Below are 22,799 nucleotides of genomic sequence, written 5' to 3' on the forward strand. Positions count from 1 at the left end.
AGCATATTAGCATGCGAATGTTTCTCCAATAGACCATTCAGGTTCCCGCCATGCATGATTTGAAAACGATAGTATCGGCATGGCGCAGCTTCCTTTCTCGGCAGTGCAGATGAGTAAACGAATGTATCAAGCGATGAGCTGCTTTTTAAAAGAAATCATTATGCCGAAATGACAACACGCCTGCGTCGTTATTAGCAAAAAATCGTGTACAAGTTGCTTTTGTCTGGGCCTAAGCAGAAGGGCCTGGGTTCAACCCCCGAAAATGGCGACCTGTGTTTAGAATGAGTTCAACAACTCTCGTGGCTGCGCTTCTAACGCTATCCCACTTTTTTTCCATTGTTTGATGAAACCGAGCACTGCCATTGTGCCCTAAAAGAGATCCTGCAACACTTTTTGTTTTTTCGAAATTTTTAATGATTGCGCAACGTATTCAACCAACACATCCGGTATTTAGATTATATGATCGCAAAGTACTTTAGCCAAAACTTACAGCTCTATGTCCATCAGATAACTTAAAAACTTGCTCACAAGATTTCTTTCTTTCCCGGTCTTAGCGGTATTAGACCGCTGAAATTACGTCATTACAGCGGTTTCGCGGCTATTTGCCGTCTTTTATCAGTTGCAGCAGTGAACGCATTCGATAGCCACTCTAGAAAGGAAACCACAACAGCAAAGCAGAAACGGAAGGTGTATTTGCTGCGACGAACCAATAACATAGTGCCGCTCTTTGCTGGCATAACTATAGCTTTCTCGGTGCTTCCAGATGCGAAGGAAAGCGTGAGCGCGTTTTTTTGGAAGTTTTGCAGAGTCCCTTTAAGTAATGCGCCGACGGCGCACGCAATGTCTGCCCCTGTCGAAACCGCACAGCTTATTTTTGTGGGCGCGGCAACGCAGGGAGGTTGGCATGGACTGGCGCTTCTCGTGGCTCTGGGCGTCCACTCGAGACAACGAACTGACGTACAAGCTCGCCAGCTTCGCCGACCCCAAGAAGACGCCCCTCCTCCCCAAAGACGTGGATCTTCTCGCAGTCTTGGAGCCCAAGCTCAGCAGCATCCACGCCTTGAACCTGGACACCCTGCGAACGGACAACTACCTCTATGACGTGAGAGCCGGCCCTGAGTAGGGTCTGAATGTTACATGGAGGAACAAAAGCTTAGGGGAGGCTCTGACGTCACCTCTACTGAAGCCTGAAGCGACATTTCAGGCGGCCTTCTTTTAACAGCGAAGTTGTTTAGCAAATCGTTAGAGTTTGGTGTCCGGCGTTAAAAATACCAAGAAAATGCCGAACGCACATGCGTGCGTGCATCGTGGCGACCACCCGGCAGTTAAGCAAACCAAGAAAATGCCGAGTGGTCGTGTGCGCGTGCTTCAGGGACGCCCAGCGTACCCGGCGCACGGTGTTCAAGGCAAGCATACTCACGTACGGAAATTAGCCAAAATTGGCAAAAAAAAAAAAAAAAAAACTTCAGTTTTCGCCGTAATCGTGGCAACAATTTCTCGGAACGAGAAGGACACGTCATAGCGCATGCCCCTCCAAGGTGATGTCTAATGATTATTCCTTACAAAAAATGAAGAAAGCTCACACTTATAGCAACAATGATGGAGTAAAAATCGTTGCGGCAGCGAAGAAAAAGCAAATCGGCTGCAACCGTGGACCTAAACCGTCGTGATGGTCGAGAAGGTTGCGTACAGCTTCGCTACCTTCAAGTCTTACACGTTACTGTGAGCTTCTTTCATGTTTTGTCCTACCCGCCGCGGTGGCTCAGTGGCTAAGGCGTTGCGCTGCTGAGCACGAGGTCGCGGGTTCGATTCCCGGCCGCGGCGGCCGCTTTTCTGATGGAGGCGAAAAGCAAAAACGCCCGTGTGTACGAGATTTCGGCGCATGTTAAAGATCCCCAGGTGGTCTAAATTAACCCGGAGCCCTCCACTACGGCGCGCCTCATCGCCTGCGTTGCGTCGGCGCGTTAAACCCCTCAATCAATCAATCAATCAATCAATCAATCAATCAATCAATCAATCAATCAATCAATCAATCAATCAATCAATCAATCAATCAATCAATCAATCAATCAATCAATCAATCAATCAATCAATCAATCAATCAATCAATCAATCAATCATTTTTTGTCCTCGGTTTTGCGCGCACGCACCAACTGCTCCGCCTTGTGGCTTGCCGACCATTGGAGATCTACTGGGCCGTGCCGCGACGTAGGGCCTCTGTGGGCTTGCCTTCGACGCCGTTGGTACGACGCGTTTGCTAGTGACCTCCGAGGGCAAGCAAAACCATGTGAATTCCTCCAGGACCGGGCAGCTGGACAGGTGGCGCCACCACTCGGGGCTCCCCTTGCTAGTGGAATTAGCTGGTCCATTGGTCTACGCAGCCTTGCGCTGTTTTTGCCATGTTTGCTTCGTTTCTTCGAATGTGTAGGGGGTGTTGTGAGCGGATATGTGTGGTGAAACGAACTTTAGGGAGATGTGTTGGGTTTTTGGATGCACTAAGATGGACGGCTGCGTAAACTGGTCGGACGCTTCTAAGGTTGGGTATGGGCTACAATAACACGAGCGCTTTTTGCAGCGATCAACGCTTGACACCAGCCAATTTGAGTGCGAAAATAACTATTGGTATGAGTATTCATTTCTTCTTAAATCCACTAACGGCTACGTAAACTTGTTGGACGCTTCAAAGGTTCGGTATACGGTCTGCATTGACATGAGCGCTTTTTGAAGCGTTCTCCGCCCCATCTGAGTAGGAATAATGCTATTACTATTCATTTCTGTCACTTTAAATTACATTCACTGGTTTCAATGACTACGGTTTCCACACGAGCCTTAACGGTGGGGTACCTCGATACGTGGGCTTTGAAGAGAAAAGCACTTACGTACGAGTTTGATTGCCATGTTGCCGTGGAAATGTCGTGGCAGTTTACACTTTCTGTAACCGTGAGCTTTGATCCTGCGGTTTTTATGAGTGACCGCACGGAAGCCTAAGATCCAAAGCGGAAATCCCGCGTTTGTAGTGGTCAAATTGTCAAGAGCCAAAGTAATTGAACCGCCCAACAGCCCAAGCTAAGAATATTCCCCTCTCTCCTCATTTTTCCACCTGCGTGGAATAAAGGCTGGCACCGATAGTTGAAAAATGTGGCAGAGTGTTAACGTTAGCCTGAGTTTTCATGGTTAAGCCTTCTTTGCAGACCACCTAAAAATCATGTATCGCCTTGTGAAGAAACCAAAAATGTGCGAGTAGTCGCCTCAAATAGAGGAGCATCAGCATGAGTCCCCCGGCACAGACTTATTTCCGACACGCTGGGAGCAGTTAGGATTTGGAGAGTGGTTCATGGACGTGCAAATAAACAATAAAAAACACAACATCGACCCCACCGTCTAACAATGGTGATGGTGGAACGTGAAGCTTTCTTCGGGCGAAATAAAATGGGCAAGGGTCAAAGTCAAAGACGTGACCAAAAGTCCAGACTCCGTGCTGGTCTTATTCAAAGCTCATCTAGGGAAAGTTTAAACCCAGAAGGCAAGCCAGGATTCCCTCACGAGAAACCTTTGCGATGAACCATCGTAGTCGTTATACGAAGGAGTGCATGATTTTGCAATCGTAGGTGGCACCTTGTGGTAAAACGCGACCACAGCATTCACTTGGGAAACTGAGGGGAGGTTTTTGGCACCGCCCTGTTTTTTGTCCTGCAGCCACGCAGTAAATGTTTTTTGAAAAAAAGAAAACATCAACCAACTAGCCAGCAACCATTGTAAGCCTTGTTACAAGCATAAAGCAATGCTTTTCCACGGCAAGCAGCAACGTTCTACTGTTAAGGGGTATTTATTGTGTAAAGGATTCCAGATGGCTGTAGTAAATGCATTTCTGTTATATTAAACATATTTTTATAGTAATTAATGAAGTTACGTAGCGTAGTTCATCAGAATTTTTGTTTTCAGATAAATCTTAGAAGGCACTCCGGTAGTCGTCTTTCGCTCGTGCACGATGCCGTTTCGTCAACAAATCTAAAGGCCAGCGCCGCAGCATTTTTGGATCGGCTGCACACAACGGCTTTGCAGTCGTAGTTAGCTGCAATATATTCCTCGATATGAGAAAGCATTTGACTCGGTCGAAACCCTAGCAGTCATTCAGGCATTACGGAACCAGGGGGTAGATGAGCATTATGTAAGAATACTAGAGGATATCTACAGTGGGTCTACAGCTACCATCACCCTCCATAGGGAGAGCAGTAAAATACCTATAAGGAAGGGTGTCAGACAAGGAGACACAATCTCTCCAATGTTATTCACAGCATGCTTACAAGAAGTATTCAGAACGTTGGATTGGGAACAGGTGGGAGTAAGGGTTAATGGAGAATACCTCAGTAACCTCAGATTTGCTGATGACGTTGCCTTGCTAAGTAACTCAGGGGACGAATTGCAAAGCATGCTTTCCGCACTGGGCGAACAGAGTAGAACCGTGGGCCTGAAAATTAATATGCAGAAAACTAAAGTAATGATCAATAACCTGGGGACAGCACAGCAGTTTGAGATAGGTGGCGAGGCAGTGGAAGTGGTAAGCCAATATATCTACTTAGGCCAAGTTGTGACTCCGGATCCCAACCATGAGGCAGAGATAATTAGAAGGATCAGAATGGGGTGGGGTGCATATGGCAGACATTCTCAGATAATGAATAGCAGCCTACCATTGTCGCTGAAGAAGAAAGTGTATGACAGCTGCATCTTACCGGTACTCACCTACGGGGCAGAAACTTGGAGGCTCACAAAGAGGGTTCAACTTAAATTGAGAACGACTCAGCGGGCAATGGAGCGGAAAATGATAGGTGTAACATTAAGGGACAAGAAGAGAGCGGAGTGGGTCAGAGAGCAAACTGGTGTTAAAGACATATTAGTAGAAATTAAGAAGAAGAAATGGACGTGGGCAGGGCATGTAATGCGAAGGCAAGATAACCGCTGGTCATTAAGGGTAACAGAGTGGATCCCTAGAGAAGGCAAGCGTTGCAGGGGGCGGCAGAAAGTTAGATGGGCAGATGAGATCAAGAAGTTTGCGGGGATAAATTGGTCACAGTTGGCACAGGACCGAGGTAATTGGAGAATAATGGGAGAGGCCTTTGCCCTGCAGTGGGCGTAGATAGGCTGGTGATGATGATGATGATGATTCCTCGATACACGAAACTTCCCGCAGGCATGATAAATTTCCACGAAGGAACGGACTTGCATCTCCAGCTTGACTTCCAGCTGACATGCGTGGTTAAGGTCGGCTCTACCTTCAAAATTTACCTATCAGAAAAAGTTCTTGGGGTTATCTACGCTTTGCAAGCCGCACTGCAGCAGAACGGCAGAAAGGCATGCACAACTACACTGCGCTGACCGTAACCGGCATTCCACGGTTGAGCGGTTCGCCACGGGCGGCGCTGTTCGCTGAAGCGATGGTGGTGCCATACAACGGCCGCCCGGTCTCTATACGCTTTCGTTTCTCCGTGGAATGCCGCAAACGCATTTATGTTCCCTAACGGGGTGCAACATTGGTGTCCTGCGTCCCCAGCTAAACACAGCAATAAAGGGAACTCAATGAATGAATGAATGAATGAATGAATGAATGAATGAATCAATCAATCAATCAATCAATCAATCAATCAATCAATCAATCAATCAATCAATCAATCAATCAATCAATCAATCAATCAATCAATCAAACGATAATACACTTGATCATTTAATCAATGAATCAATGAATCGGAAACTTGTTTGGTTTTTGCCCCTGTGGGAAAGTGAACTTTTTATGAAGATACGGTGCAGCGAAGCTACACGCACCGTATTAAAACAATTCGAGCGACTGATCTAAGGAAAAAACACTGCTGTAAGACGGCAGGCAAATTTACAGCACGTATAGCAACCTGACTGACCCAGGCCACTCCCTACAAGAATTGTTCCACCAAGCGGAGGACACCGCATTTTCCCGTTGGGATTCGCTGCACATGTGAAGACTAGCGCAGGGACACTTGCGCAGTTGGCGGTTTTAAGTTTCTCTCTCTCTCTCGTTCTCTCTTTCTCGCTCTGTTCACTACATTGTGGAGTAGTAAATGGGGAAATAAAGAAACTAACAAACGAAAAGCCAAGGAAAATCAAACGGTTGGGAGCACGGTGAACATTGCATAAATCTAGAGCAGGCTTGGTTTGTTAATTCTTTTTTTCCTTTCTTTTTCTTTCTAGGTAGACAACATTCGGTTCAACACAGAACCTTTCGATGCTCTCTCTCAGGAACTGACTCGAATAGGAGAGATCGCGAAAAACCAGGTGAGTTGATGTTTCCCGCTCATCGCACCCTCTAGTTCAACATGGTCGCTTGAAACCAGGATTGTAGTGTTGCTTATGTACGATTAAAAAAACATGTCGAAGTATTTTAATTCCGGTTTCGATTTCAGTTCCGAGAGGAGCCGTGTTCACGAGGATACTGTTGTGTGAGAATACTGTTGTGTTTACTGGCCTCAAGCACGAGTGTACGACTCACTCACTCACTCACTCACTCACTCACTCACTCACTCACTCACTCACTCACTCACTCACTCACTCACTCACTCACTCACTCACTCACTCACTCACTCACTCACTCACTCACTCACTCACTCACTCACTCACTCACTTACTGACTGACTGACTAAATCAATCAATCAATCAATCAATCAATCAATCAATCAATCAATCAATCAATCAATCAATCAATCAATCAATCAATCAATCAATCAATCAATCAATCAATCAATCAATCAATCAATCAATCAATCAATCAATCAATCAATCAATCAATCAATCAATCAATCAATCAATCAATAAAATTCTGCTTCATAACTTGACTTCGATGTTTTATTCGTGTGTGTCTCTACACGATCGGTGGAAGGCACCAAAATTCCCGCATCATACGAAAATTCCTTCGCAAAATGTGGCATTAAAATGAAGCACCTTAAAAAGAAGCATTAAGAACTCCCGGAAGGGCCACGGATTTACCGGTGCCACTGTACAAAGGCATCACGGAAGATTTTCCTGAGCTTACCAATTACTATCATGCCTTTCAATCAATAACTCCTCTGCGCATTGTTTCGCAGGCGTCTCTAGGTACAACAGCTTTCCTGGCCACAGACATCTAAGGCTGCCTCCAGCGAGTAGGAGCTGTACTTGCCTTTCGATGCCATTTAAACCTTGTAAAACACGAGACCAAAAATTCGTATTTTGAAATTCCTGTGTAATGAGTAGCATTGAAGCCCTTGTCTGTGTCTAACATACAGAGCAAAAACTTGAGGCCTCTGAGCACGACAAGAGACGACTTATATCGGCTAAACAAGGAAGTGAAAGAAATTGGGCGTGTATCTGCTCGTTTTGTTGCAAATGTCGACGAAAGACGACAGTCTTTCGTTCACATTTGCCAAGTAAATGCATCCCTTCGCTTTCCCGCTCACCTCTCATGCTGTTCCTCTCCCGTCGCACTCCTGCCAAGATAAACACGCTACAGGTTTGCTCAAGTAAATTCAAATTTACCGCGTTCTACTGCTCCATGCCGGGTGCCTCTATGCCAGCGCTGCCGTACGGCGGAGACGCGCGTGAATTGAGTTGCCCTACTTCAACGTTTATAGATCCACATTTCCCTACTTCACGTGCGTTCCCAGCGGATCGTGAACCTATCTAGTAAAACTATTCGTAACGGCTGCCGTTTGAATTCTTAAAATGCCGCCAGATGGGGGCACTGGCGAAAGCAGGCAGTGGAATGATTGTTTTTTCTGCAGCGGACATAGTATTTTATTTTTTAATAGCAAAAACCAAGCAATCATAAAGGAACGCTGCAAATATCCCTTGTGTATTGATTTTTGCCCTCATATTTGCGAAATGTTTTGTTCTTGTTCGACAATGTTGACAAGTATGAACATTGCCCCCGGACTTTGACGTTTAGACGTGGCTGTGGGTATTTAAGACTATTGAGCAGATTATGTGCCACTTTGGCCGGATTCCTGAATCGAGGGAAAGACAGACAGACAGACAGACAGACAGACAGACAGACAGACAGACAGAAAGATTGACGTGTTTCTACCTGTTCCGGTTTATCGTCAGTTGTATGTAGTAGGTTCAGGAAAAGATGTTCTAAAAGGAGTGAAACGAATGCCAATACGTCCATCTGTTAAATCTTCTTGAAACTTCATTGCGGTACACTACCGTTAAAACCCTGGCTGCAGGAAAAAGGACTATATGTACACCCATGGACAGTTAACTGTCGACTATGCAGAAAGCTTGAGACAATTGAGCATATCTTTCTGCTCTGTTTGGATGCGGTGTTCCACTGGGACATCCTCCAACGAATCTTGAAAAAAGGCCTACTAATACGCCCTATGGCATTCGCTTTTTGCCCGTAAAGCATGATGGAGGCGTGCCCTTGATATGTTCATTGCACTTAGTCTGCATTCTATGTCGAAAACTCGCATGGCAGTTCAAAATGCCGAAGTGGATGCTCGCACAGTCCGAGAGTACTTCATTGAAAGCATTGCTTATATAAATGAAGTGTATAGAGTCATGTCAAAACAACCTTAGTGGTTACCCATTCTGGATGTTCTAGCGCAATGTAAGATGTCTTAAGCCACCCCACTCAGCCGTACTGGTGGCTGGAGCTACTAATTTGTGTACCGTGCAGTGCGTTTTGTGTTTTGCAGTTTTGTGTTTTTCAGTGTACCGCGTAGTGCATTTTGCAGCGGGCAAGAAAGAAAAAAAATACATACAGACACACAGACCGAATTTTCCCGTTCAAGTAGCCCAAGAAAGCCTATCGTCTTTAAAAGAGATCTAGGGGTAGCATTTAGAGGAAAGCAAAATAACAGCATGGGTCAGGGTACAGAGTCAGGTAGAAGACACTCAAGTTGAGATAAAGCGAAAGAGCTGGGGTTGGGCAGGTAATGTAATGCGAGTGAATAACAACTGGTGGACCATTTGTTTAGTGAAGTGGCTACCAAGCGATGACAAGCATATTTGGGGAATATCAAGGATGCATTGAAGAGATTAACTAAGAAAATTTGAGGTACAAGAGTAAGCGGGAAATAAACGATAGAAGTAACTGTAAATATGTGGGGAATGCCTTCGTCCTCCAGTTGACGCAAACAAGCGAATCACAATGATGAATCGCAGCAGTCGTTGAAGTTTCGGGAGAGCTTTTTCCATAACAGTGTTGTCACATCTACACCATAGCCGCCGTTTCGAGCCATCGCTTTCCGTATCGGCGTGGTCATTTTGCGCTCTTCTGTTGTACCACAACGTGATAGATCCGTGCAACGCAAAACGATTATGTCATTGCAGAGCTGTAGCGTACATTATACTGTTCAATATGCTACCGTTACCGTGTGCAATGACGTGCGCTGTACTTTTAGGGCCGAAGCCTCTTTGGTGCTGGGGCTGTTGGCGCCTCCTGTCATCGTCGTCGTCATCGTCGAAATCGTGGTCCGTCTCGTGTAGTCACGGTACTAAAACACCAAGAAACTAGTTTATGCCTCGCGCTAGAACGTAACGCGTGCTAAAAGAACCCAGGGACACTCGTTTACTCCTCGCGCCAGAGGGCTTCGTGCTTCAAAGACACGAGACTTTTACAGCAAAGATGTATACCCCTATCCCCCAACGGTTCCATCTTCGTTGGCAAAAACGCCGAGGCTCCAGGAATACGTTTATGCACTGCATGCTTCGACCGTCACCAGGTTAACGTAGTGGAGATGGCCCGGGATTTTTTTTCACTACGCAAGACGACACCGCTTCGCTGCCGTAAACCGGTGCAGTGTCATGGCCGAAAACTAGGCCTGTCTGACCAGTTGCCGCTTTTACGCGGCCCTAGAATTGGGATGGCTAAAGTGTAGATGTTGTAACTGGTGAGTTCTGTGAAACGAGCTGGTAGATCTAAAGTAGACATCTGGTAAAAGGGATGGGGGCGGAGGCTAATTTGCTATGCGCTCATACGCGAAAGAAAATAATGTAGCGAGTAAATAGGGTGCCCTCCGTTTACAACAGGCTTCTGTGAAGACCACCATTGACGCTGCCTTAGCGCAAGTCTCGAAGACCGTGGCTGACTACAAGAACACGGAACCGAAAAAGGTACGTATGCCTTCCGCTTGCATTGTGGTCAGAGCGCTAAGCTTCCGCGCTGGAACACGGAGGCTATCAAACCTGGCCATTTGTTTTCTGATTCCTGTTTAGGACCTTGGAGAGTGAACCTAGCCAACAAAATTTGGAAATAAAGATGATGGAATGTTTTCTTTTCTGCAAATGACAAACGTCAGTGTAGTAGGCCTATCCCAAGCTTCCTGATGGTCGCCGTTTCTTGCAGCGGCTGTTAACGTAAACGGCGACCAATAGAAGTGGTCTGTACGCCTGATCGCCGGAAGCGTTGCGTCCTTGTGCACAACGGCCTTTTTATCAAATCTGTGTTGGGTGAAGGGAAAACTTGGGCGAGTTGGTGATGCAAGTTGAAATCCAGTTGCAAGTCAGCGCTTCGTGTGTCCTCTTGCTATCATCCTTTGTCATGTCGTTTGCGGTGGGGTTCAACTGTGTTGGGGCAGCAGATGGCGTGGGTTTTATTAGCCAAAATTAAAAACAGCAGCGTCACAAGTGGTATGAGGTAATGAGCCTGATGTAATGGAAGGTCGCATGCACATACTCTTGAGTGTTCATCCGTACACCAAGGTATCAGCCGTACGCCTTGTATCAAATTACGTACCGCTCCTTTCCTCTTTCAGTTTCTCAAGCTGCTTCCGGAGATACTGTCTAATTCTTGGCGTCCTGGCTGGGGACATATCAGTTGTAAAAATTGAATTTGCTTACGTTACACCCAACTGCTCCTTTAAAATATGTGCAAAGAGAAGTATTGGCGCATGCTTTACTGGAGTTCTGTCTTTTAACTTTCCAGAATGAACTGGCGAGTGTTTTGCAAGAGCTGAATAGCATGAAGGTGGTCGAAGGCAAGAGCATCGACGTAAGTTCAGCGATTTTTAATAAAATGGTCGAAAAGACTTAGAAAATTGTTCTCAACATTCAGGCGTACTAAGAACCTCAGAAAGATGAGAGCCTTTGATGAACTGTCATGCGGAGACACTAAAACGCAGCGAACGGCGTAGCTACTACTCCGAAAGAGGACAACATTAGATATCTGCTTAGGAATTGCAGAAAACCTAACACGGAAAGAAACATTTGTGTGCTTTTGTGGCCTTGTTACTTCGTTAACTGTTCTTGCCGCGTTGGCTCACTGCCTGTGGCATGGAGCTACTGGCGTGATCGCATGCTATAGGACTGGTCACTTACATACATCAGGTAAGTGAGAATGCAGCGTTGAGTGCTGTCATTGATTCTTTGTCGCTGTCTAGATCAGGAATGGAAGTGAATTATAAAGGTGAGTTTTAAACGCCTATTGTATTTAGGCAGGTGTGTTCACTATAGTGTTCACGTGGGTTGATCCCCACGTGTGCGGTGAGACTCTTGTCTCAGCCAGACTGTGATCGAGGCACTACATGCAATGCAGTGTCAGCGGAATCAATCAATCAATCAATCAATCAATCAATCAATCAATCAATCAATCAATCAATCAATCAATCAATCAATCAATCAATCAATCAATCAATCAATCAATCAATCAATCAATCAATCAATCAATCAATCAATCAATCAATCAATCAATCAATTATTATTAAATAATAAAATATTTAACTAAAGCAATAAACCACCGTGTACAGGATAACAATGAGGCATTTTATTGGGACATATGAAAAGCATGCATGGAAAGTACTCAGATTCTCAGAATGTTGGACATGTAATTATATGTATTTGCGAGCGCATTAGCAAAGCGTGTCTATATTTAAAAGGCGAAGAACTTCAGTTTATTAATAAAATAAAATCAAACTAAATAAACTAATGATTCATCTGCAGCTTCCTCATTAATTGTGTGTTGTTGGCATACACAAGAAGACGCCTGGACGTGTAATGGTAGTTTTGGCACCTACCTTGACGAGAAAGGTGGTGTGACGGTTTCCCATGCGGCTAGTAACATGCCATGGCTGGCTCGGTGAACACCGCACACCGCTATGGGCCTTCTCGTCATCGTCGTCTTTCGTGCATGGTAGGAGTGGTGGCACAAAATGTAGTATCTTTATATAAGTTCACAATTGCGAATGCTACAATATCAATTACGAATTCACCTTTCACCAATTATGAATTCGCCATTTATGAATTCTACGAATAATGAATTCACCTTTCGAAGTAAACTATTCACGCTGTGTCACACTCTACGGGAATAACGCTCTCGTCGCGCAAAAAAAATCAATTGCACTCATACGTCTCGCAGCACTTTTTTTTCAAGGCCGCAGAATTGCTCTTACGTCGGCTGTGTGTGGGAGAAAGTCCTCAATTCAGCGGGTTCACGTAGTGTTGAAGAATGTTCGTGCGGATCCTGTGTACAAGTTCACAGAGTGTTTCCTGGACAGCCTGCGTGCTCAGTGTTGGCGGGGGAGACAGCCAGAGCTTTTCTGAATTGATGCAGGCAGAGAGGGTGGTGTGCATTCCCAATAAGAATGAGAGAGGGATGTGTAGGAAGAACAGGTGGGACAGAATGGACGGCCAATGCGCTGATACATTCAGGGAACAATGGGATGGGAGGGGACTGAAGAGGTTTGAGCTAGCCTGCCCAATAAGGCACGCAGCTTCACGACTGAGACTGGGACGTGAGAGTGGCCGTGCGAAAACACCCTTTTTGAATGCGCCGGGTGCAAGTCGTATTTTGTACAACAGCCGTAAGAACGTAAGAACAGTTGACCATCGTGCACCTCCTTATATGGTTTCATATCACGCGCAGTCGTACAACAAGGAAAAAATAGAGAATTGGAACAGCACAAACCAGCTGCAACCGGCCCTTGCGAGGACGCTGGACCATTCTGCGCTTTACAAGGAACAGCTGATTCAATCGGCCAACGCCTACACTTCGTACATCACTGAAAGGGTGAGCGTTCTCTGAGAAATGACTTTTCCAGTGCCCGCACGGGCTCTCGCGCAAAATATAGCGAGGGTCTACAGCCCTTCGTAGAGTATACTGCAGCTATCACACTGGCGAGAGTCTATACCTTCTGGAACCGGGTATACGTGCATGCAACTACTTTCCCTCACTATAGTGGGAATGGGGGTATAGTTGTGCTACTTCGGATTAGCGATTATACAATTTAATTTCGCTCTGAAGCTAGCGTGAGGAACGCTTTGTGGAAGGCGACAATGCCAGTAGGAGCCGCAATGCAAACTCTCCTCATGGAAGCCAGTAGTGCTTACCCCTGCTCCACACCTAAGTGAAGAGAACTAAAAAAAAAAAACACTATACTCATCTGTATTGTCACGATGAAAAGTGGCGGTCATTTGAACCCTCGGATTAGTAAGAAGGAAAATTACAGGTAAGACAGCGATTCCGATCTTGACCAGAGAGAATGATTGTCTACCCACTCCTCACTTGAGGAAGTGGGGTACTCGTGACAAGGAGGACTCTGCCCGGGCTACTCCCTCCACATAGAGACACAAACCTTGAAACTGTTCTTAGGACGGAAGAAAATGCTGGAATCGGCCTCGAATTTTTGGTGCCACAAACACTTGTGGTTCTGGTAGTCCTGGTGCAGTAGTAGTGTAAAATGTAAAACTATTTTACGGACAGTGAACAGCCAATGACGTGACGCACATGCTCGAGTACTGGCCGCTGAATAAACAAAATGGTGCTCACGCCGTGCTCAGAGCAGCCCTGGCTGTACCCATTCAAATATAAGGTACCAGTTCCACGCTTATAAGTAAACAAAATGAATGTCGCGTGCACCTGCCTAAAACATTTTTGTGACTATAACGCTAGGCACAGCATCCTACAGTCTTGGGACAATAATGGAAGACATATAATTTACTTGCGCTTTCTTCTTCGGCGCTCCTGAACATCGGATATTTTGCACATAATACCCGAGCTCCAGACTTGTAGCAGATATGAAAAAAATTCTCGGGAGATTGAACCTTTCTTACGTTCTTTGAAGATGAAAGTCTGGCGTACGATTGATAATGGTATCTTTTACATACACGTTCACACGTTGACACAGCTGCCACACTATTTTACCATAAATGGTCAACCTAAATCCATCTAATTCCACCTTAATCTTCTGCAATCCATTTAAAATCCGTGTTAACCCACCTCAGTCCAACTGTAAGCTACCTTAATACTACATTAATCATCCATAATCGTAATCCATTTTAACTCCGCTTAACTCCCTGTAACCCGTATTACTTCACATTATTCTCTACCTTAATCCCACTTTATTTGTCTAAATTTACCTTAATCTATGCTAAGCCACGTTAATCCATCCTGATGCTTAACCTAATTAATTTAACCTACTGCGTTCCACATTCATTTAAATATTTTACTCCACATTAGTCTCTGCTGTCTAACCCAAGCCTGGATGTCCAGCTCAGGCTAGCAACCAGGGCGGCGGGGGCAGCTGAAGACCACGGCTTCTTGGACTAAGGAAGCCGACCAGAAATGCTGCGACCGTTGTTGAAATAATTGTTAATACCTCCTCCACTGCATTAGTCAATTTTAATCCAATTTATACCCGCCTTCTTAATGCTTGCTGTAAATCACTATTAAATCAGTATTTCATCCTATAACATTTAAACTCAATAATCCATCGTAAATTTTATGCGACATTTAAGGCTTTTAATGAGATATACAAGGCCATCCACCTCATAAAGACAATTATTAGGATGCCTCATTGGAAGGTTGATCTCTAAAGACACCAGCGTCGACAAAAATCATGCAAAAACCCAAATGAACCGAGGAAGACCAACTTGCGAACCATGAAATGATTGATTACTAAAGTTCAGAATGAGTAATAGGATCAATTATTACGTTAGAATTAAGGTGGTTTAGGATCATTTAGATGGGATTAATGTGGATTTGATTGAGTCATAATTAGATAAAGAATATTTAATGGTTGATAGCTATTATTTCTAAGGTAGGATAAATGTTATTGGGATGGGGTATAATAGATTAATTGGAATTAAGACAGATTAGGGTGAGTTCCGATAAATTAAGATACACATTATTGTGGATTAGGTTGAATTGGGGGAGTTAAGATCAATTAAAATGGAATAAAGTGAATTAAGATGAATTATCAATAAAAGAAGTTAATTGCGTGGGTAATAGGGGGGCCCTGCAATATTGTTTTGAACTCTTTTGAAATCTTAAATGATTGCAGAGCGAAGTCACCCAACACACCTGATAATCAGATTAGGGGGTCGCAAAGTGCCTCAGCTAGAACTTACTGCTCTATGCCCATCAGATAACTTGGAAACTCGCTCAAAAGATTTTTCTCTTTTTCGCGGTCTTGACGTTCTTCGACGACTCGAATTACATCACTGAGGCTATGTAGCGGCTGTTGGCGGGTTTTCCTTCAGTTGCAGTACTAAACGCTTTCCGATAGCAACTTTAAAAATAAAGCAAAAAAAAAAGCATAAGTGGAAGACGTATATAGTGCGACGAGCAAATCACGCAGTGCCGCTACGTGCTGGCGATAACTAAAGCCTTCGTAGTGGTTCCAGACGCGAAGGAAATAGTGAAAGCGCTAATCGAAAGTCTTGCAGGGTCCCCCTAAGATGAATTAACAACGGTAAGATAGCGTGGCTGTGGTTTTCAGGTGTGGGCATGTACTTGAAAGGTACCCGTCACTGTAGTTTCAAGCTCCAAACGTAGCTGCCGAGTGTGTGAAAGGATTTCTAAGTATAAATGCACTGCTCTTAGAATCTCCTTGAAGTCAAGTTATTGACTTAGTTGCTGTACCCCTGTTTCAGGTGCGGCGAGACGTTGGCTCCTGCAAACCAGTGCACGCGATGTACTCGTCATTCTTGAAAACGACCTGCCTCGGCTTTGTGGCACCTTTTGTGAGTAGAGCACGCACGCTGAGTATTTCTGCTTTAAGGCGTCATACAACTGCCTCAGTGAGAAAGCATTCGAATTTGAAATGACGATGGTGGTCAGGGCGACGACGACGCCATAGGCGGGGTTGCGTGGTCCCTTGGTTTTAGTGAGGTTGCGGGTATATATTTCCCCTAAGTCTAACTGCCTGTTTATGCCAATGATCGTTTGTGTCATAGCGGATACGTATATCGTCAGTAGAGCAGAGAAGTTAACCACGAGTTTAACGTGCACTGAAATATGAAATAACTAGGATTTTTGTTCTTCCCCTCGTCAGAGAAACGCCTGCCGGGGAGGGGATCAAATCCATGTTTTCTTGTTTAGCAGCACAGTGCTTAGGCACTGAGCAGCCCCGCTGTGTATAAACACAAGTATCGTACGCGACACATTCAAGTTCTGAGCCTAACTGAATCCAGCGTTGTGTGAAACAACGACGCCGATTAACTTTATTCATCGCTGAATGGAAGAGTCGACTGTTGACCGCGAGTAGTAAGGTTAGTTCCGAGGCTGCAAGTGACAGAGCAGTTTCGGGGCAGTTGCTGAAACACGAAGATCACACATTGAAGGGAACCGGAGTATATTTGTAACACTCTTATTTCTGGATGCCCTAAGTGGTTGATCTAATGCAATCACTTGTTAAAATATTAAGTTGGATAACACAGCCCTATGGTGAGCAGTCATAGAGAACGGGAGGCGCCTTTCTGTCGCTTTGCGCACTGCCGCCATGATGCCAAATTTGCTTACAATGCGGTTTAATGCTACCCGAGCCCTCAAACGCTTCAGTTTTGCCAAAGCCCTATGGTGAGCAGTCATAGAGAACGGGAGGCGCCTTTCTGTCGCTTCGCGCACTGCCGCCATGATGCCAAATTTGCTTACAATGCGGTTTAATGCTACCCGAGCCCTCAAACGCTTCAGTTTTGCCAATGCGGAGTTTGGTAGAAACTGTTTGTTTGTACACGCCCGGATGATGCAGCTAGGTTAAAGTGCCACCAGGCACATTCTCTGCTCTCTTCATGCGGACTTACGAATGTGTGGTCACAGTAACGTTACTAAAGGGGTGAAGAGGTAGAATCGAGAGAAGCTGTGGTTGGTTCCTCTGTTATAGGTATTAGTAAAACACGAAAGTAAAATGAGCAGCGAAATCTGCAGCTGAGCATGATTTGCGGTCGGCGGATGTTTTGTGGGTGTGATTGGCGAGCAACGTCCTGCTGGCGGGCTGCTTCGCAAAGGTGTACTGGCGTCATTTCCGGTGACGGATATGACGTCAGTGAAATCTTGGGGTATCGCGGCATAAAACACTTTGGTGTTAAAATATAAAACCCGAAAACGAACAATCCTAGGTGTAATGTACTCTTTAGTACTAAAGGTTGCTTCTCCGCAAGAAGACCCTGTGTGCAGGGGTGCACCCTTTACTGGCCGCTTGTTTTGTTGTACTGGCATCACTTCCGTGACGGATATGATGTCAGCAAAATGTTCGTGTATCCGATAATAAAACACTTTCGTGTTAAAATACCCCTTTGAAGCGTCTTTCTCGTAATAACGGGTATGTAAAGAGGCAGAATGAATTTTGAGTCTACACATTACAGACGTGTGTCGATATTAGACCTTTATTTGAGAGGAAATACTGGTTCAAGGAGAGGAATTAGGTGGGGGAGGGGGAGAGAGAGGCAGTCAGTCCCGTAAAGAACGGAGCCGGGCACTGAAAGCCACCCGTGCGAGGCCACTCTCATTAGAAAAAAAGTAGTTTTACGGAGTAATGATTAGTCTATTGTTTATAATCAATTTTGTTCGGCGTCACATGGTGGAGACTTGCCAGTTCTGAGCGGTACTTCGAGAAATGAGGACAGTTCCATCAAAGACGTTCGAGGTCTGCTCGGATAATCGACTCGCACAAGGAACATATACAGGGCAGGTGAAGAAGATCCACTCGTTGACTCTTTGCAAAGTATATGCTGCGTTGGCGAAGGGCTCATTGATGAAGATTTCACCTGTGCGGGATGATATTGTAGACATCAGGCTGATGATATATTTTGGCAAGGTTTATTACATCTCAATGACCTTTCAGTGTCTCTTCTCACCGATACTAGTGTATCAGTGATGGAAAACCCAGCGGTGTAACTCGATGATGGATAACTCGGCAAGGCGTGATGGTCTCGCATTTATTTATTTATTTATTTAATTTATGCAAGGGCCCACGAGGGAGCCACGTACTAGCGAACACTAAACAGAGACAGGTAAAAGCGGCGACGAAACACACGCTAGACGTCTAGCGTGTGTTTCGTCGCCGCTTTTACCTCTGTCTCTGTTTAGTGTTCGCTAGTACGATGATTTCCTTAGTCAGTAACCAACTCGCCCAACTTACCGCATTAGTTAAAAAACTAAAGCCGCTCCACTCAATGTGAAAGCTGTCGGAATTGCAGAGCAGTGATTCGCCAAAATGGGCTGCAGCGCCGTTATCCGCTCACTGCTGCCAGCCAATGTATTTCAAATTTCCCGCCTTCTCTGTGTCGCGCGTCCCCTGCTTAAAACTGCGCCAGCGGGAGTTCTGTTCTTTTTGGGCTTGCTTTGATTTCGTATGCTGGAGTTGTTTTGCGTCATTTCGAGCACGTAATTTTTTTCTTGCGCGACTGGAGCCTCTCTGCGGCATTTCGAACACGCAATTTTTTTCTTGCGTGGCTGGAGCCTTTCTGCGTCATTTCGAACGCGCCATTTCTTTCTTGCGGGGCCGCTTTTTTCGCTTACTATCGCAAAAACCAACCCAACGAGCATTCCTAACTAAACGGATGCGGGGGCTGCCGGTTATATACACCGATGTCGCCTGAAAAGTACAGGGGTATTAAAAGAAATACGAACAAAGGAGCACACAGCCTCCGACGCATGCTGCACTGTCTGGCTGCATTGTCAATAAACTGCGCACATGCGTAGTTCTTTCAGAGAGTTGGAGAGTGTGGCCTTACTTTTAGGGGAAATGCTTGATAAAGAAGCGACTCCGGTCCACGACCGGCCGGTCGTGCTTCAGTCATTAATTTTGAGGCGTCTTTTTATGCTTGTGGCCACTGAGCATACTGTTATCCACTACATTCGGGAGCCGACGCGCAGCAGGCTGATTGCGGCTAGCACTACGCCCTTGAACGAACATCCTGCTCAGTGGCGACGCAGCGTGAAAAGGCGCCTTAAAAAAAAAATCGCTGGCGTCGCTTTTCGCTCAAGCCTTTCCCATCAATGTAGGCGACACTCTCAAACGCTCTCGAAGAAGTGCGCATGCGCGCAGTTTACTGAATTTCCAGCCAGACGGTGCAGCATGCGTAGGAGGCTGTGCGCTCCGTTGTTTGCATTTCTGTTAATCCCCCCTGTACTTGATGTTTTCTTTGCGCTAAATAACGCATAGATGTATGACAAGCGCCAGTGGTTCACGTCGTTTGAATGGTTATAACTATTTAAACCACGTGGTTTTCGAAGCCTCAGCGTGATACACAAGGCTCTACTTGAGTCCGTTATCTCGCTGCGCCGCCTGATTCCGGCAGTCGCATCGACCGCTAGCGAGCTAAGACGACAAGGGGAGCCTCTAAAGTACTATGCACTTAAAATGGTGCAGCTCGCAGAAGTGGTGCAAGGCTGGCGAAACAGCATAGCTGGCCTCCCCTGTTCCTTCGTCGAAGTCCTAGCTGTTGCACCATCACCATTATCAGGAGCCCACTGTGAGACGAAGGCCTCTCCAATCGACCTCCAACCACTCCTGTCCCTCGCGGATGGAGTCCCCTAAGGATTGGCCAACCAAAGAATCCATCACGAGATAGCTTCGCGTTCAACCACCGTCGTCATCTTCCCGTAGGGGAACCACTGAAGAAGAAGAAGGAGAAGAAGACAAAGCTGCGAAGAGGAGGGCGTGTACGTTGCTCTCAGCCGGTACACCAACGACAACAACCTTTACCTCACCAACGCTGACGGAGACTACCGATTCTACCACAGAGACAACAACATCGCCAAGAACATGATGGACGAGTTTCGTCGCCTCGAGCACCACCGCCTACTCATCGTAACACAACAGTACTTGCGTGCCTTTGCTATCGGTGTGGACCCGGACGCGGAATTCCCTCTGGCGCTACTAAACACCAGATCACTCAACATAACGGCAACACAATGCAACCACACGGAACGTGCTTCGCATTCGTCAGGGTTCTCCACGGGAAGATGATGTAATTTTTTTTCGCCTCCCAGTTTCCTTATTTTGCCCCTCCATCGAGTAATTGGCTTTCCTCTTTTTGTAGAACCGTCTCTCGGTGCCCACTATGTCACCCTGAAGGTCCACCGATTGTCATTTTGCCAAATTACGTGATCAGCCCAAGTACATTTCTTTTTTTATTTGAATTGTTATATCTTCTAATTTAGTTTGTTCTTTTATCCAGGAAGCTCGTTTCCTGTCGCCAAGTGTTACTCCGATCATTATTCGTTCCATGGCCCGTTCAGCCGAACTAATTTTGCTTTCAAGCCGTTTAGTAAGGCGCCAAGTTTCCGCTCCACATGTCATCACCCCACCTTTGTTTGTGTTTGTGAACCTGCCTCTGAAAGTTCTCAATGACTCACAGGTGCGGATCATTCCGTCCGCAGGCTTTCACATCTCTTCCAAAGTGCACTGTGTTAGTACGCGCTAGAAACCGCGGTGAAGTCCAAAGCCAACGCCCGCACTACGAATCCAAGGGAAATGCTGTGCGCCCGGCAATTCATAAAGCGAGCGACTCATGTTCGATTTCGACTACGGGGCAGCTTTTTTTTCTTTCCAATTGGATACGCATGTTATTGTTCCCCACCTTTGCTAACCTTGTACCCCTCGGGCCTTTGCGGTATTCCAGTGGAGGTTCCAGGTTTCACGGCGTTAAGGTCCCGGGTTCGATTCCCGGGACCTCCATAACCACATTTTTCTGAGGTTTCAGGGGTTTTCTGTACGACGGACGGAGTTTTGTCGGCCTAAACAGCTTTGCTGTTATGAGACACTTCTTCCGCTTGCACACAAAACTGAAAGAGGGAAAAAGCATTAATTAATAGTATATCACCCCATTCTAATCTCATCGGCGACAGCTCAGGCCCCGCCGTAATGTTTCTCCTTCTCTTAGAAATGCGTTAAAGGGACCCTGCAACACTTTTGATTAACGTTTTCACTTTTTACTTGGCATCTGGAAGCACTGCGAAAGCTACAGTTATCGCCGGCACGGAGCGGCACTGCGTGATTTGCTCGTCGCACCAGATACGCCTTCCGTTTCTGCTTTATCTTTGTGGCTTTATTTTTAAAATTGCTATCGAAAAGCGTTCATTTCTGCAACTTAAGGAAAACCGGCCAACAGCCGGTACATGGCCTTAGTGACGTAATTCGGGCTGTAGAACAACGTCAAGACCGGGAAAGAAAGAAAAATCTTTTGAGCGAGTTTCCAGGTCATCCGATCGTTATAGAGCAGTAACTTTTGGCTCAGGTACTTTCGTCATCATCATCATCACCAGCCTATCTACGCCCACTGCAGGGCAAAGGCCTCTCCCATTATTCTCCAATTGCCTCGGTCCTGTGCCAACTGTGACCAATTTATCCCCGCAAACTTCTTTATCTCATCTGCCCATCTAACTTTCTGCCGCCCCCTGCAACGCTTGCCTTCTCTAGGGATCCGCTCTGTTACCCTCAATGACCAGCGGTTATCTTGCCTTCGCATTAAACGCCCTGCCCACGTCCATTTCTTCTTAATCTCTACTAATATCTCCTTAACACCAGTTTGCTCCCTGACCCACTCCGCTCTCTTCTTGTCCCTTAATGTTACACCTATCATTTTCCGCTCTATTGCCCGCTGAGTCGTTCTGAATTAAAGTTGAACCCTCTTAGTTAGCCTCCAAGTTTCGGCCCCGTAGGTGCCCCGTAGTACTTTGCGACCCCCTAACCTAAGTACTGGCTGTGTTGGGTGACTACGTTCTGCAACCATTAAAGATATCAAAAAAAAGTTAAAAAAAAGTCTTGCAGGGCACCTTTAAAGGGCTGACCTGCCGTTCATTCTACTCCATCCCTGGGTTGGCGCAGAACAGCCACTGGGTTTGCGTCTTCACCTACCTGCTGTTGGGTATCGTCGCCTGCGTGCTCGCGTACCGCCTGTCCACGCTCTTCAAACAGGCGGGCGGCGCAAAGCGCAAGAGGGGGCTCTTCGAGGTTGCCTCACCCTCGTCACCCTTGGTGTCTCGGCCAGCGGAGGCGGCGGCCACGCAGACGGATTTACCGTGAGTCTCACCCAGTGTTTCGTTTCGCAGCGATAGATGCTAAGCTTTTCGGCCCTGGTGTCGTCAATTGATGACGCCGCGCGAAGTATCTGCTAGAGCTTCGACGGTAGAACCGAAGCTGCTACAGCAGACTCTTGATAAAAGGAACTCCAAGGGACCGAAAAATTAGTTCCGTTTAACAGGAGTTCCGTTTACTGAGATAGATGTGTGAAAGTGCAAATTTATGTGCGTACGCACTCTTAATACCATTTCACGGAACTCTAAGCACTAGAAGGTGAATGTAGCTGATAGTTTTTTAGAAAGCAGGAAAACTACAAGAGGTTTAATCACAGCAGTCGCAAAGTTGCTTTGGCATCAATTAGTCGCTGTGCGCTACAAACTGCATCAATTATTTGCTTTTGAGTCCTTACAACTGTGTCTTCACTGAGTCTAGAGGCCTCAAATTCGTGAGTGCTTATAAGCGCCGAATTTAGAAGACGGCAACGCGGTAATGAAGCACGAACAGCACCACGATGGCACAAACGAGGCGGCAGGAGCTGAGCCCTGTAACCTCGGC

The 22,799-nt window shown here is 46.0% G+C and overlaps 1 protein-coding gene across 1 annotated transcript in view; it reads left to right on the forward strand.

Annotated features, from left to right (window-relative positions):
* Positions 1-22,799, forward strand: part of LOC144139813 (uncharacterized) — a 110,406-nt gene that overhangs the window by 78,519 nt on the left and 9,088 nt on the right. Inside the window, exons 13-19 of the mRNA XM_077672065.1 lie at positions 895-1,102; positions 6,217-6,300; positions 10,033-10,116; positions 10,928-10,993; positions 12,863-13,006; positions 15,871-15,960; positions 22,050-22,243. Coding sequence (XP_077528191.1) covers positions 895-1,102; positions 6,217-6,300; positions 10,033-10,116; positions 10,928-10,993; positions 12,863-13,006; positions 15,871-15,960; positions 22,050-22,243 — 870 coding nt within the window. The remainder of the gene's footprint in view (positions 1-894; positions 1,103-6,216; positions 6,301-10,032; positions 10,117-10,927; positions 10,994-12,862; positions 13,007-15,870; positions 15,961-22,049; positions 22,244-22,799) is intronic.

The sequence above is a fragment of the Haemaphysalis longicornis genome, unplaced genomic scaffold (genome assembly GCF_048455015.1).
Source record: "Haemaphysalis longicornis isolate Haplotype H1 unplaced genomic scaffold, Haemaphysalis longicornis Haplotype H1 scaffold_5, whole genome shotgun sequence".
NCBI classification, from domain to species: domain Eukaryota; kingdom Metazoa; phylum Arthropoda; class Arachnida; order Ixodida; family Ixodidae; genus Haemaphysalis; species Haemaphysalis longicornis.